Source organism: Physella acuta, unplaced genomic scaffold (genome assembly GCF_028476545.2).
Source record: "Physella acuta isolate Inbredline_101_S28 unplaced genomic scaffold, ASM2847654v3 ptg000399l, whole genome shotgun sequence".
NCBI classification, from domain to species: domain Eukaryota; kingdom Metazoa; phylum Mollusca; class Gastropoda; family Physidae; genus Physella; species Physella acuta.
In genome coordinates this window covers 303,690-319,661 of record NW_026731918.1, presented here as the reverse complement: position 1 = coordinate 319,661, position 15,972 = coordinate 303,690, and the positions used below count along the sequence as shown (strand labels likewise).

General features: G+C 36.4%; 1 protein-coding gene across 2 annotated transcripts in view; it reads left to right on the top strand.

Moving 5' to 3' along the window:
- Nucleotides 1-1,923: 1,923 nt before the first annotated feature.
- LOC131942312 (uncharacterized) overlaps nucleotides 1,924-15,972 on the top strand; it is a gene marked incomplete at its 5' end in the record, with an annotated part of 37,305 nt that continues 23,256 nt past the window's right edge. Inside the window, 2 exon segments of one of the 2 annotated variants that reach the window (XM_059302115.1) lie at nucleotides 1,924-2,634; nucleotides 14,872-15,141. In XM_059302115.1, coding sequence (XP_059158098.1) covers nucleotides 1,924-2,634; nucleotides 14,872-15,141 — 981 coding nt within the window. 2 annotated transcript variants of the gene reach the window in all.

Genomic DNA, 15,972 nt, shown 5'->3' with positions numbered 1-15,972 from the left:
TTAACACTATCAGTAGCTCGTTAAGGACGATAACCCCCCTCCCCCTCCTTTCCCCAACACCTACCACCCCACCCCGTGAAAGTAAACTCCTCTTAGTTACCTCCCCTAAGTTTAAAATCGTTTCAAATTAAATTATCTGCCCCTAATAGCTGTCACTAAACCCGGCTCTACTATTGTAAACATTTAGCGTGAACCACAGCTCAGCAGACCATGTAGGGGTGGGGGTGGTAGGGAGCGCGCTTACAGCTTGGTGTTTTCTATCGTCTCCAAGAAGAGAATTATATATATATATATATATATATATATATAGATTATTCTAGGAAGTTTGTGGAAGATAACTCTCGCTTTATGTATTAATGTTTTAATACTTAAATTTTTACTTTCTCGTATATATAGCAGAGTTTCTTCCAGGCATCTCTTCGGGGGAGGGGGAGTGGTTGTTCCCCCTCCTCGAAGAAAGTCTACCGCCCCCCCCCCCCTCAAACGAAATGGAATTTCTATAGAAAATATATACTTTTAACTGCAGTGGCTTAGGCAGGGGGGGGGGGTTAGGGGGGTCATAACCACCCCCCCCATAGACCCCTCGGTATATATATAAAAAGTATGAGGGGGGGTGCAAATCGAAAGTTTGAGGGGGGGGGGTGCAAATCGAAAGTTTGAGGGGGGGGGTGCAAATCGAAAGTTTGTCCCCGGGTAAAAATTGGAACCCCCCCCCCCTTGAGACGATCCTGGCTACGCCACTCTTTAACTGTGTCCGCCCCTCCCCCCCCCACAAAAACGACGGAAATGATTTACGAACCACCAGTTCTTAGATTACATGTTTAATGTTCTGTCACGTTTTCTTACTCTCCCACCTCTCCTAGCAATTGAACAATCGGCACCAAAGTCGGAACCCCCTCATAGCATTTAATGTACTAACACTACAAAAAGACGCTTCATGTAATTATCTTAAAATATGCTTGCAGAATTAAATATCTCGACTCAACTACACCTCTGTTATAAGTATTTAAAAACAACACCCCTGAAGTAGTCTTGAAACTAGTCGACTGAAAAGTAAATCAAAATAATTTATATTCTATATTTATAAGTGGTGAATAAGAATGGAAAATAATTGTAATTAGGAACAAAAGGTGTTTCAGAAATAAAAATAGTTGCACCGTTTCCTGCCGTTCCTTATACTTTGCCGTGTAAGACATATTAATTTCCAGAAAAAAAAATGTGTTCTTTTGTGCAATGCTGAGCTCAATTCGAAAATCACGATGTTGGCATTTCCAGTTGAATAGCTTAAATAATTAAACGATAGGTAATAACTGATATATTGAAAAGAATTTAATTTCCACTTAAATTAACTGTAAATTAATACTTAATTACGGACATAGATTAATCGAGTCCCTAATGAGCTTATACCAACCGTCTGACTGGCTCTATTTTTGCCAGATATTTAATTAGAGTATTTTTTTTTATTGCATATTGGGTCCTTGGTTAGTCTATCAATATTTTCTTCCACCAAGCTGCCCTTCTGCACTTGTGTATCAAACGACTGTAGCCGACCAGACCTGCCCAGTAGCTATACTGTCAACAGCGGAACTCATCAATTATATTTAAAATATAATAATATTTTTAAGGAATCATTGCTAAAACTACACAAGTTACAGATTACCATAACCTGCAAATAAATCTGCTATAGAAAAAAATGAAATCTAAATCAAGTATTCATAAAAAGCATTTTAAAACTAGATCTTATTTAAATTGTATCATGCATAATATGTTTTGTAATCATCAATGAAATTCTATTTTAAGTAACAAAACAAATATAAATCCACACATACTTATATTCTGTGATGCTGAAGTATTAATGTTGGACATGTATAATTTTGAGCACGATGAGGCTTAATTACAGGTTTTTGCCTTTTTTCGAACTAGGACGAAGCAACAAGGCAAAATCATTATTTCTGCTGAAAAGCCTGAGTGGACTAGCCACATCCTTTGGTACAACTCAGCTGAAACCAGGATTGACATCACTTTTATTAAATCACCAAGGATCAAAAAACGTGTCACCATCAGTAGTAAAAAGTACAAACGTTCCCCTGACAGACAATCAACAGCTCCATACAAAGGTTTCTCACTTGCTTTCAGCATTTAGGCAAGTGAAAAACATCATGTCACAGGTACAGACACAAACCATCAGACCAACCACACAGACAAATACACACAGTAGTCACAATCAGAACCAGTTAGTACACTTAGGTCAGCAAACAGATGGAGGCATTACTTTAGCACGTCTACAGGCTCAAGTACCGGCTAATACGCTGCATCAGCCCAACACAGCTGGACATTATACAATCAATTCAAATTTGACACAATATGAAACGGGCGTTTTTGTCACAATTTCTCCGGCCCATTTAGAAAGTCCTACATCAAATCTAGCAAGCCTAGACGTGGTGATGCCTCGCATTGAGCTGTCCCAACAACCCAACATAATTGATGTCAACTACCCGCCTAAAATACCTCCTAGCACACACACTTCTGATCCTGATCTACATAAAGCTGAGCTCATTACTACCATAAAAATGCTGAGCAACGAAATTAAAATGCTAGCACAAGCCGATGGAGCTAATGTGCCCTCTATTACTGGTAAAATTACAGACAATTCAAACTTAGTATCAAGTAGTCGAGAAACTCCTAGTTCATTTTTTCTTAGGGCTGCGCCAACGTATGGCTTACCAGGTGGTGGTGCTTTGGGAAATGGGAACATTTTTGCTAGAAACATTGCATCAGATGTAGCCATTAACTCACAGCTGGGGTTGGGACTCGGTGCTATGTTTACGTCTGACCAAAACATTCATACAGTCAATCTTATGAATGACATGTCTGTTGTACCGTCGAACGCACCATACGAGATGTATTCATCCAATTCTTTTAATTTTGGTTTACCCCATATTTCAAACACGAGAGTTGATGCGGTTGTGCCGTCACCTGAGGCTATTGCCCTGGAGCAGCACCTTGATTTTGTTTCTAATTTCACCATTCCAGATTATGCTGCTGGTCAACCAAAACCCGCCACTAGCGTATCGAACCCGGCCACTTTGTCTTTATTATTAGGTAAACTTGCATCTAAATTAGCTCCTGCCACTAATGGCAAAGCCAGTCCTGAAATGCTAAACCCAGCTGCGATCAATGTTCAAAAATATTCTCGTTCAAGATGGGATGGTGTTTTAGACCTATCGCCTCAGCAGCAGCCCTCCTTACAGCAACGCCAATGGGTACAGCCCCCAGTGTTAGAATACAAACAGCATAGCTCTCAAATGGGCATACAACAATATTTACCACAACCTTTGCAGCAAGGACAATCAGTTTTGAATGAAACACACGAACATTTCCAACAAACACCAATAGTTCCCCAAGAATGGTTGTCGTCATCGCGAGATGTAAGATTTCAAACACCACAGAACTTCCATTATAATAGGCAGGAATGGACTAGCACGCCACTTCAAGACACGAATTATTCACATCAAAAGACAAAAACCATCGTAAATAGTAGTATGCAAAAAAGCTCAATCTACGAATCGCCTAATCAGCAAACCACAGAGGCCCCACATATAAATGCAGGAGGCAAGAAAGTCATTTTATTGTGCTCGACACTATATCTTGCATGTGTCATATGTGCATGCTTTTCTTAAGGATTTTTAGGTTTTCTTGCACGAACTAACAATGCGGGTAGCGAGGTTTAATTACCGTATGTATATAACAAAAGCGACAAAGAATAAAAAAAAACACAAGAGGAAACACATTTAGATTGTTACTCATATTTGTTTGTAGGTGATAGTCAAATAAACTAGTGTAAAATATGTTAATATAAATGAATGTCATTAAAATGAAAGTTTAAAATTGCTCCAGGTTTAATTTAATAACGTCAGTGTCATAATCATGCAGTACTTGTGTATATCTATCACATGCAACAATTTGAAAAGCGTAAAAACATCTCGCTCCCTTCAATATTCAGGATTTTAAAATAATTGCAATGGAACAACAAAGGATCTCAAGCTCAAAAGCTCACTTTTCTCAAAAGTAGAAAACGTGACCGTTGTGGTTTATTCCCTGTAATCTTCTCTCTCTCTCTCTCTCTTTTTCTTACACACACTCGTACACACACACACATATATATATATATATATATATATATATATATATATATATATATATATATATATGGCTATCTTACGTTAAAAGTTTGCTAGTTTGCATTATTATTTGATTGACTAATGGAAGACTTATCCAGTTTCCAGTACGTTCTGACCTTGTTAGTTCACTTTGCACATTTATACAATGTTTGGCATTTATTTTACAAATCACATACATCTAGTATTTAAAAACTGTTCTTATTTAAAATTTAACTAATATTATTTATCTTAACATATCCCTAGTCTTAACCCCGGATCTTTCTTGATTCTAGCATGAGATCTTACCTAAGAAAAGAGTGATCCTTTTTTATCAGTGACAGGAAAATGCAGTAAACTTATAATCTAGATATCCTTATGTCTTTATGTAATTAACAAACAAATCATAATTCGGTACAATTTAAATTACAATTACCCTGTATGGAATTTATCTTTAGCCTTATCTGTTACTAGAATAGAAATTCCCCAACCCCTCGCAAAAAAGCCCTATATATATATATATATATATATATATATATATATATATATATATATATATATATATATATATATATATATATATATATATATATATATATATATATATATATATATATATATATATATATATATATATATATATATATATATATATCTATATCTATATATATATATATATATATATATATATATATCTATATCTATATATATATATATATATATATATATATATATATATATATATATATATATATATATATATATATATATATATATATATATATGGTGGACCGGCCAAAGTCCGAATTAGAAGATTATCTGGCTAGGGACGACCGGCCGAAGTCAGAATTCGAAGATCGTGAGCAGACTTGGTTTTTTTACAAGCTTTTATTTAACTCACTTCCTCTGTCGTCAGTCTAGATCGATGGTTCGTAGCGATTTTTTCTCAATGCCGACGGACGAGCATACAGTTGTTTTAGAACACCACGCTCCGTTTTTAGCTTGTAGAAAGCTCCCTCGACTCTCACGGCAACTGCAATGACGCTTCGGGGATCGCCGCGACCTCTGTCAACATCTTGAATAGGGATGCGAATATAATCTCCCACTTCAGCTTGTTTAAAATGTGTATCTGATTTTGTTAGCATCTTAGCATCTTGAGTATGCAAGCTAGTATGAGCTGTTGACCTGTTGTCCATGATGTCTTGTTTATTGTGACGTAATCTGCAAGTAATGTTCCCTCTGTACCTTCCGTCTGCTTCATTGGCTATTCCGAAAATTGCATGGGCTGCACTACAGTATTTTTCACAAACTACACATAATCTGTTGGCCTTATTATTGTCACGCAATTGGCCTGGACGTTCCACCACGGCAGCACATTTGTTAGCTGTGGATATCGAGAGCCTCTCTTTGTATATTTGAAGTGCTAAGTCCGACTTTTGCTTTGCATCCAAACAAGGCTTTGTATGGCGATTGTTGGATTCCTTGATGAAAAGAAACGTTTTTCATAAATTGAATGAATTTGAGACTCTCGGCCAATTGAGCTGATTCATTTGTTTGATCATGATCCTTGCAGTAAAAAAAAAAATCTGCTCATGATCTTCTAATTCGGGCTTTGGCCGGTCGTTCCTAGCCAGATGATCTTCTAATTCGGACTGGCCGGCCAAAGGCTGAAATCAAGAGCCATTTCAGACTTTGGCCGGTCCACTATAGCCAGTCCGCGGATAGACCGGCCAAAGGCCGAAATCAAGTAAAGTTTCGGACTTTGACCGGTTAATGGGAGGCGATATTGGCCAATTCTTGCTTTGGCCGACTTCGGGCTTTGACCGTAACATATATATATATATATATATATATATATATATATATATATATATATATATATATATATATATATATATATATATATATATATATATATATATATGAAAATCAAGATTATTTTATTTAAAAAACGCACCCTAACTCGCGCAATACCATAAATCACAACCCTAACTTAACCCCACATAACACCACCTGTCCCGCACCCCCTCCCCTACCAACACGACACATCCAACTCTTCATCACAACACAACAGAAAGCTCATCCTATTAACCACACGATCAACTCAGGGGCGTAGCGACCCGGCTAGCCGCCAGGGGTTAACTTTCAATTTGACACCCCTATATGTATGTATATGTTACCGGCAAGGTTTAAAAACCTGCATTCTGTAGAATACCTAGTCAATGTATACAAAGCTGTAAATGGGACATCAAAATATAAAATACATCATATTTCCATCATATTCCAGTATTTTCTAGCCATTCTATAGAGTACCCAATAAAAACAGGTAGAGTGTAGAATACCCTTTCTCGCCACAACCTGCGCCATCTGTGTTATATTTAGCGTTAGGGTTATAGTTAAATTCAAAATGCCATTCTAGACTTTCGTGTGTTTAACTGTGTGTATGAGGGCAGGGGCGTAGCGAGGGGGGGGGGGTGCGGGGGGTGCGGACCGCACCGGGTGACACCATTTAGGGGGGTGACACCAAGGCAAAAAATAGCAAAATATATAGAGAAAAAAATTGAGGGGAGGGGGGTGCAAATCGAAAGTTTGAGGGGGGTGCAAATCGAAAATTGAAAGTTTGTCCCCGGGAAGGGTCGCTACGCCTGTGGGGGGTGACACCATTAAGTGCCGCACCGGGTGACACCCGACCTCGCTACGCCACTGTATGAGGGTATGTATATGAGCGCATGTACATGAGTGATTTAGTGTATGTCTCAGTGTGTGTATCAGTGTGTATAAATGTCTGTCAGTTTATGTGGGTGTGTGTGGGGGGGGGGCGATATGGACTAGGCTCTTTTTTTCCTGCATAGTGCCTTTGAAGTATGCTGTAGGAAGAAAGCGCGTTTGCAAATGATGATGCAACATTTGATATAAAAACTATTATTGAGTCATTTAAATGAAATACTGCAAGGAAAACCAAGCAAAATCTTTATTCTCAGTAGAGACAAATACTGTGCTTTCATAGAGGAGGTTAAACAGATGAAAGAAACTGTTCACTATCCTCGACTAAACAATTTGATGTTTCTGAAGTTGACGGCAAAGAAAAACTAAATGTCATAAAAGTGCATGTTGGTCTATCAAGTGCTAATCAGAATATCAAGTGCCCTTCCCCCCCCCCCCCCCCCTCGCCCCCCCCCCCCCCCCGGAGAAAAAAGTTTTGAGGAAACACTGGTGATAATATAAACTGGAAATATTGTACAGTATAATTATTTGAATTATTTTGCCAATTAATTTAATTAATAAGCAATAAAGACCTACTTTCATGATCAGAACATTAAACACCCAAAATCTGTTCTAGATCTTCTTATTCGGACTTTATGGCGGTCACCCTTTAGATAGTCCCCGGACTAGCCGGCCAATGTAAGACATCAAGAAAATGTCGGACTTAGTGCCGGTCATTGGAGGTGATTCTTAGCCACTGCGCACATTGGCTGACTTCCGACTTAGACCTTTGTATATATATATATATATATATATATATATATATATATATATATATATATATATATATACATACATATATATATATATATATATATATATATATATATATATATATATATATATATATATATACACGTGTAACTGTATAATTCAATATTTCAGCTTAAGAAGACTTATTTTTTTCTACTTCATATGGCACCCCTAACTCACAGCCATTATTTACACACAATATTTACCATTCACAACACCAGTTACATACAAAACACATGGAGTAGATCTAACTCCACACCACCTTGCTCCACAACTCCTCACCTGGTACGACACCAAACAACTTGCACCACAAAGTCGCAAACACAACATTCTACAAAATACATTTAAAGCCACCCCATTACCCACACCTCAGTACTTCACACAACACGACCCACCCCACTAATAACATGATCCTAACCCAAACCTTCAACATCGTTCCCAATTTACCACAGCCTATTTAACATACACCTTACAACACACTGAGTAAACCAAACCCCACACCAACACGCCCCACACCCAAAAACACAACACACTGAGTAAACCAAACCTCACACCAACACGCCCCACACCCAAAAACACAACACACTGAGTAAACCAAACCCCATACCAACACGCCCCACACCCAAAAACACAACACACTGAGTAAACCAAACCACACACCAACACGCCCCACACCCAAAAACACAACACACTGAGCAAACCAAACCACACACCAACACGCCCCACACCCAAAAACACAACACACTGAGTAAACCAAACCACACACCAACACGCCCCACACCCAAAAACACATCACCTTACCCATCCCAAAACCCGAACCAACTCCTCCCCCCCACCCCCTCCCACCCCCCCCCCCCCCCCCCACTCCCCACTACCCACTACCCAGCCTTACACCTAGTTGAGGAATCTACCGTTAGGACACCGGAAAAATCCTGTTGGGCCGCTTTGAAAAAATCCCAATGGGCCGACAGGACCAGTGCAGCATGGGCTTATTATTGCTTTGAGTGTTTTAAAAAAAGTCTTCATTCAATTAACCTTTCCGGTTGGTAGTTTTGATATATAAACTGGCCCGTGTAGGCATCTAACGTAAGATAAAATAAACCGGGAGTGATCTCCCCTAAACTTTCTCGAATATTCTTATATAACTTGGAATATAGACATGATTTTTAATTTCTTAAACTTTTAAAAATTGAATAGAATCTCATAGAAAAAAGAATTGCGCAACAAGCGAACGCCAAAACAAAATGTGCATAATAGTGCGCAATATTATTAGTACTTTATAAATTTACATGCGTTTTTTGAGAAATAGGAAATAGCGTAAATTAGTACTTCCGTTCAACGGGAATTACTCAAAATTTGACAGAAGGTAGAGAATTAGATCTTTTACTTACATGTGAAATTTCATTTATCTATCTGAAATAGTACTCAAGTTATAGGCTTTTAAAAAATTTAAAGTAGAAAAAGTACCACTTCCGGTTATCGGAAATCGCTCAAAAGTTAATACGGATCTACGATTTTGATAAAATACTTATATATGAAATTTCATCAACCTAGCTGTAACGGTATTCAAGTTATCGTGTTTACACACAGACAGACACACACACACACAGACACACAGACATACGGACAAGATTGCAAAATTATGTTTTTCCGTATCAGTGAGGTGTAAAACGTCAAGATTTGTAAAAATCTCGATTTTTTTTTGCACGATTACAAGACTTTTTCTATACTTCGTATATACGAGAAAGTAAAAAAATGCAAAATGAATACTTTTCGGAAAGGGGCTGTTGTAATGTATTTCCCAGGCCGCTTTGGCTTACAAACCCACCTCTGGCTACACCCAAACATTACCCGTCTCCGACCCTCAAAAAGACAATTAATAACCCCGAGCCATATTACAAAAGTTTCACATTTTATAATCGTGCACTTAAATCTAATTTTACCAGTTAAGGGGATAGGCTCATTTTTTTTCTATTTTTTTTTTTTAAATTATTAATTAAGATCTAAAGACTTTAGAATACTTTTATCATGTTTGGTAGATGAAACTAAGTATTAAACAGCAAAAAATAGGGTTGAAAACAATTTTTGATTGTCATGGAACCCCGAAAAAACCTCCGCCATTTTGAATTTTTTGGTAAAAACGCTCAGCCTTTTTTATGCACTTATAACAATCAAATTTACTCGGCTTATATTTCATTATATATTAAAACTTTTGTCACAACTTTTTGAAAAAACTACTGGTCTGAATTCTAAAAGGTCTGAAAGATCACACTCTTTTTTGTATGCAAACGTTTCAAAATTTGCATATTATTTGCCATAAACATTTTTTCTATGAAAGCCATCAAAATACCTTCGTAACAAAAGTTTTATTTTTGCATGAAGAACAATTACTGAAAATATTGTGGGAATTGTTTATAAATTTAAAAAAATTGGTATGCTTTTTTCGTGTTAAAAACTGTTGAGACAAAAACAGCAAAAAGTAACGGAAAGTAGGTCACGAAAATACCATTTCTGTGTAATTTGTTAACCGATTGTAAGCTTTGGGTGTTTCCAAGATTATCAAAATACATTATAAAATACATAAGAAATCCAGCTTTCCAATGATGCCAAATACTACATGATGACGGATATTAAACTAAACGCAGAGAGCTTGATTATTTTTAATTAACAGGGCCATGAAAATGGAAGTTTAAATGCATTTAAAAAATGTATCATTAAAGTTATTATTTTCTTAATACAAAATGAACAAAGTATCCAAAAATGCAAGATACCCATTATGACGGAAAATCAGGATTTTTGTGATTTTTTAATGCAAATATCCCCTTACGTCAACAGAAATATTTTTAAAACAAATACTTATTGACATACATCAGGGGTCGGCAACCTTTTGAGACGAAAGAGCCAAAAGTTACAATCTACAAAATTTCCAAATCTTTAAAGAGCCACTAACATTTTTATCTGCCCTTCGGTAGTGGATAGCATGGAACCATTGCCACGGGGCTGGCTACAGCACCCTACTTCACCTATTCTCATTATTTTTTAAAATTTGGTTTAAAGTTTTTATTTTTATTTTTACAGTATAATATTTTTTGAATTTTGAAAATAAAATAATATAATTATTATGGAACTGGGGAGCCGCAAATCAACATCAAAAGAGCCGCATGCGGCTCGCGAGCCGAAGATTACCGAGCCCTGACCTACAGTAGGACAATATTAATAACACTTAGTCTTAACATTTCATCGAATTATATTTAACGTAAATTAATATAATATATACGTCAAGAAAAAAAAGAATTAAATATCTATAATATAAGCGGGCTGTGGTGTGACAGTCCTTCCTTCCTTCCTTCCTTCTGCCATCGCTATAGCTTTTGGAACTGTGCTTTTCAGTGCACCGCAGTGTCTTATTATAAATATTAGAGTAGGGTTTGTTTATATAGCGGCATAGAGCTATTTTATAATTTCCACTGTGTTTACTCTTTTGCATAACTTAAAGAAAATATTAAATACACGCACATTTCTAAAACATATTAAAAGGATCAATGTCAAATATCATTTTCGTTTATATTCCTAGAAAAAGTGGATACATTTTAATAACATAATAACAGTACGGTAGAAAAAATCAAATTAATTTAACTCTTTTCTAATTTTGACAAAGGAGGTAATTTGAAAATACATTAAACTCACGCTAATAAAAAATGTGAATGCAAATATACGTTCGTCATAGAAGGAATTAGTGTTGCAATAATATAATTAGCAAAATGTGAATGCAAATTATTCGGATGTGTAAGAGGAAATTATAGTTAGAAAATTATAATTAGCATGGATTGATAAAAGGCAATCTTTTATTTATTTTATTCACTGAATGTAGGCCCTACCGTTTATTACTTTTAATTTTTAATCAACTATTCAGCACTATTATAGACGCGTCATCACGTTAATTAGGTGCGCAATGGTTTTAGTTATGAAACTCTATTGTAAATTTTTAAAATTTAAAGTACTGGAAAAAAATGCGTGAATGGATAAAGTGAAATATTGTAGGTAAAACACGGATATTTTAATTACTGCCTATTATTTATGCTGATTTCTAATTATTATTCTATCTTTCGGGTTTTATAGGAGAGGCGTAGCGAGGGGGGTATATGTCCCCGGGGGCCGACCTTAGGGGGCGCCAAAGTGGGTTGGAAAAAATTTGCGAGGGGGGGGGGGGGGTGGTGGAAATCGAAAGTTTTAGGGCGAGGGGGGGGGGGAAGGGGTGCAAATCGAAAGTTTGAGGGGGGTGCAAATCACCGGAAAGGGCGCGATTTGGCGCTACGGGCTAGACTGTGAGCAATATGCCTGTATGATTGCATTTAAATTGTGTTTATGTTATGAGTGTTGTGTTTGTTTTTTCGTTTTTTTTTTTGTTTTTTTTTTTTGCGTTCGTTTGTGTTGTGTTTAGTTTTGTTCTGTTCCCAAGTTGGTACATTTAAAAAAGATTTACCGTGGCGGAGCACGGGATGCAGCTAGTATTTATATAAAAATGAAAGTATGTTTGTGGGTTTGTCCTTTATGCACTACTACACCTTTCATCCAATCGCCACAAAAAATAAAAAAATAAAAAATTTCGCATGGACGGCACCCGAGCAGGGTGTGACGCAATTGTTCTCTATATACAGTAAATAAAATGAAAGTCGATTGCGGCTTGACACCGCTCATCCGATCGTCCTAAAACTTTGGAGAGTTCTTGAGAACATTTCGAAAAGGTTTCTGCAAACAAAAACAATTAAAATTGTTTATGGGCGGCGCCTGTAAGGATGCGATTTTTGTCAATATATGGTTTGGCGCCTAGAGTTCAAGAGTGGCTACTTTAGCAAGTGGTATCCGTTAATTCGGCGCCCTGCATCGCTGTCAAAATGCAACAGGCGCAGCCGCCAGCGCCCCGTCGATTGCGTGACCCGAAGCGCCCCTTTGAACACTTTTGAGCCTACGTTCGTTTTGTAAAAAAAGGTTAAACACTAAAGGGACTAAAGACATGATGGGAAACAATAAACGTGACTATATCGAATCAGGCGTGTCTCCCGGCAGGGACCAATTTGGCGCCCCGTGCTCACCCAAGTATGCCTAATATATATATATATATATATATATATATATATATATATATATATATATATAGTTTTTTACCCTAATATTGTTAATATTTATACTTTTGTTTCACAAGTCTAAGAAAGAATATAATTTTGCATTGAACAATTTAATACGTTTTAACAATGAGCAAATTATGTAATATTTTCGTTTGCAAAGGAATCTGAGTAATAGGATAATGTTTGTGTTCATTATGCTCCGCGTAATGTATTGTATTGTGTATCTCAGTTCAACTACAGTGGTGAAAGATCTGTAGAAAAACAAATAAACCCGTTTTACGCTATGACGAACACAAACTGGTTGTACCGAAGAGTGACCGACAAACTAATATATATATATATATATATATATATATATATATATATATATATATATATATATATATATATATATATATATATATATATATATACCTTTCATTCGATCACCACAGAGCTTTTTGAAGTTGTTGGGAATACTTCAGTAGAGGTTTCTGCGATACAAACATTTGGGAGGGGTGGATCTTCGGCAGTTGGATGATGTTTGGCGCCCAGCGGCTATCTTACCACCAGGGTTTGCATACACTAACTACGTCTGCTGCCATAAACTAGGGACACGGTTGGCTACTAGACTCTATAATCGTTGACTAATTTGAACCACCTAGGCGGTCGGCGTGGTCTGTTCTACCTCGCGTTTATAAAGACCTCCGTAGTTTGGCTATTTAAGTGTGTATTATTTTCGCCCACAATTCAACTATTTATAGTTGCTTTATTCAAAGAAGCGCAATGATTCATGTAGGTTATTTGAGTGTTTGCTCATGTTCTCCCACTGCAGTTCACGTAGTATTTTTTTTCCTTCTATGCAACAGCTTGGGTTAGCGACTGTAGAACAATCACCGATGTAGCATACTAGCATGTCTATTTCTCTTTTACAAAGCAACTATCAAGGTGCAAATAAAAAGTTGTTTTGTAATTGAAATAATTCAATGTGTTTTTAATTAGAATTTATGTTGTCGTCCCCCCCCCCCCTTCCGATATGGTTGTTTTTCCCACTGGCATGTGTGACAAAAACGCTCCTCGAAATGCTTGGCGCTCAACTAGGCACCGAAAAGTATTTATGGGGGAGTTATAAAACTTGAACATTTATATAGCATAAAGCTGTTAACAGTTTCTAGCTTCTATAAGGTGAATATATTTTTTGTTGTTCTGTTTCCGAAATGGCGCCACTATCCTAAAAAATTATTCAAGTGGGAGCTGCCGATCCCCCTGTTTCACCGTGCGTATGCCTCTGAGAGAGAGGGGGGGGGGAGAGAGCAAGATGAGACAGAGCTGAGAGACAGCATGCTAAGCTATTTATAGAATATTGATTGAACTATTCAACAACTAAACATAATATCTTCCCTTTATAAACTTTATTAATTTTAAGGTTTGTAACATCTGTTTTGAACTAAAAGTACTGATTCTTGTTAACAAATATGGGCTTAACATTTTCTTTCAATTAATTTTTAAATTTTATTCATTGATTTGTATTTTACGCGTAAAGATTAATTGTAGTTAAGAATATTAATTCTAACAACTTTGTTTTTACATTTGTTTAATTTACACTCAAGAAATGTAATGAATAACAGTGTTAACACATTAATTCAAAATAACTCATGCTTTCAACCTTTTAAAAAAATAACATTTAAAACAATCTACTAAGTTTGTGTGCATTTCCTATGAATAAAACTTTTTTTTTATATTAACCTTAACATTTTAATAAATCAAAATAATCATTAGCTTTTTGTTTCTAAACGACTTAAATGACTATAAATTAAATTAAAACAAACAGAGCAAATCATAATAGTTATTACTATCAATCTAAATTTAAACTATACTTTTTTTTTAAATTGCACAATTTTATTCAAGAAGATTTATAATAATTAACTACAACGAACAAAATTAACTTTTAAATTTAAAAGCAAAATAAATATACTCTGACCATAAAAACTTTTTAATAAGTATACATATATATTCATACAAAATACTATTACATGAGCTGATAAAATTATATTGTTAGTTAAAATAAAAATATTATCATTCTTTATTGCTAGCCTCGCATCAGAGTTACAACAGTGGACAATATGTACAAGAAACTCCACATCAGCAGAATCCATATCAGCAACAACCATCATCGGCATATGCAAATTATTATCAACCACCAGCTCAACAACAACCAATGCAGCAGCAACCATTGCAGCAACAACCAATGCAGCAACAACCATTGCAGCAACAACCAATGCAGCAGCAGCAGCCACAACAGCAGCAGCAACCAGCACAACAGCAGCAACCAGCACAACAGCAGCAGTACGCTAACCAGCCAGGTAATATTGCTGTCGCCTTTCAGACACCTTTTCAGAAATGCGCGGCTTCATCATGGATTCATCTACAGAGTTTCTTCCATGCATCTCTAACGCACCCCCCCCCCCACCCCCACGAAATGGAATTTATATAGAAAAATACTTTTACCAGTGTCCATTCCCCCCCCCCCCCCCCCCCCCGGAAAATTAGACAAAATAATTACACATCCAGAGTAGTGAAATTACTATATAGAGACTAGGCGTTTAGTCCGTTGAGGAGGGAGATACAACGGGTGCCAGGCTAATAGTGTTCCAATTTTTATCTAAAGAAAAAACTAAAAATAAATCTGTATCTAAACCTAAACGTAAACCTAAGATCTTGAACCGAACATACAACAGAAATCGAAATTCAAACGGAAACGAAATATAAGTGGGAGAAGAAATCTATGTGGCAGCAGAAGCATATCTGGAAACAGAAATTTTAAATGAAATCGGGACTTAAACTGGATGCTGAACTGGAACAGGAACTTTAACCAGAACAGAAAAGTAACAGAAAACGGCAATGTAACCGGAATTAGAAACTAAAATAAAAAGGAAATTGAAACTGAACCGAATCTTTAAACGGAACAGGACCTGGAACCTCAACTTGAAATGGAAAGAAAATCACAACTAGAACCAGAATATAAACGTGAACCGGAGTTGAAACTTTTACACGAAGTGGAGCTTTAAATGGAACCCGTACTTAATCTACATTTATAACTTTTCCCCTCCATCTCAACCTAAACCTAAATCTGAACCTACCTTCGAACTGAAAATTTAACCGAAACTAAAATGTGACAGAAAACGGAAATTTAC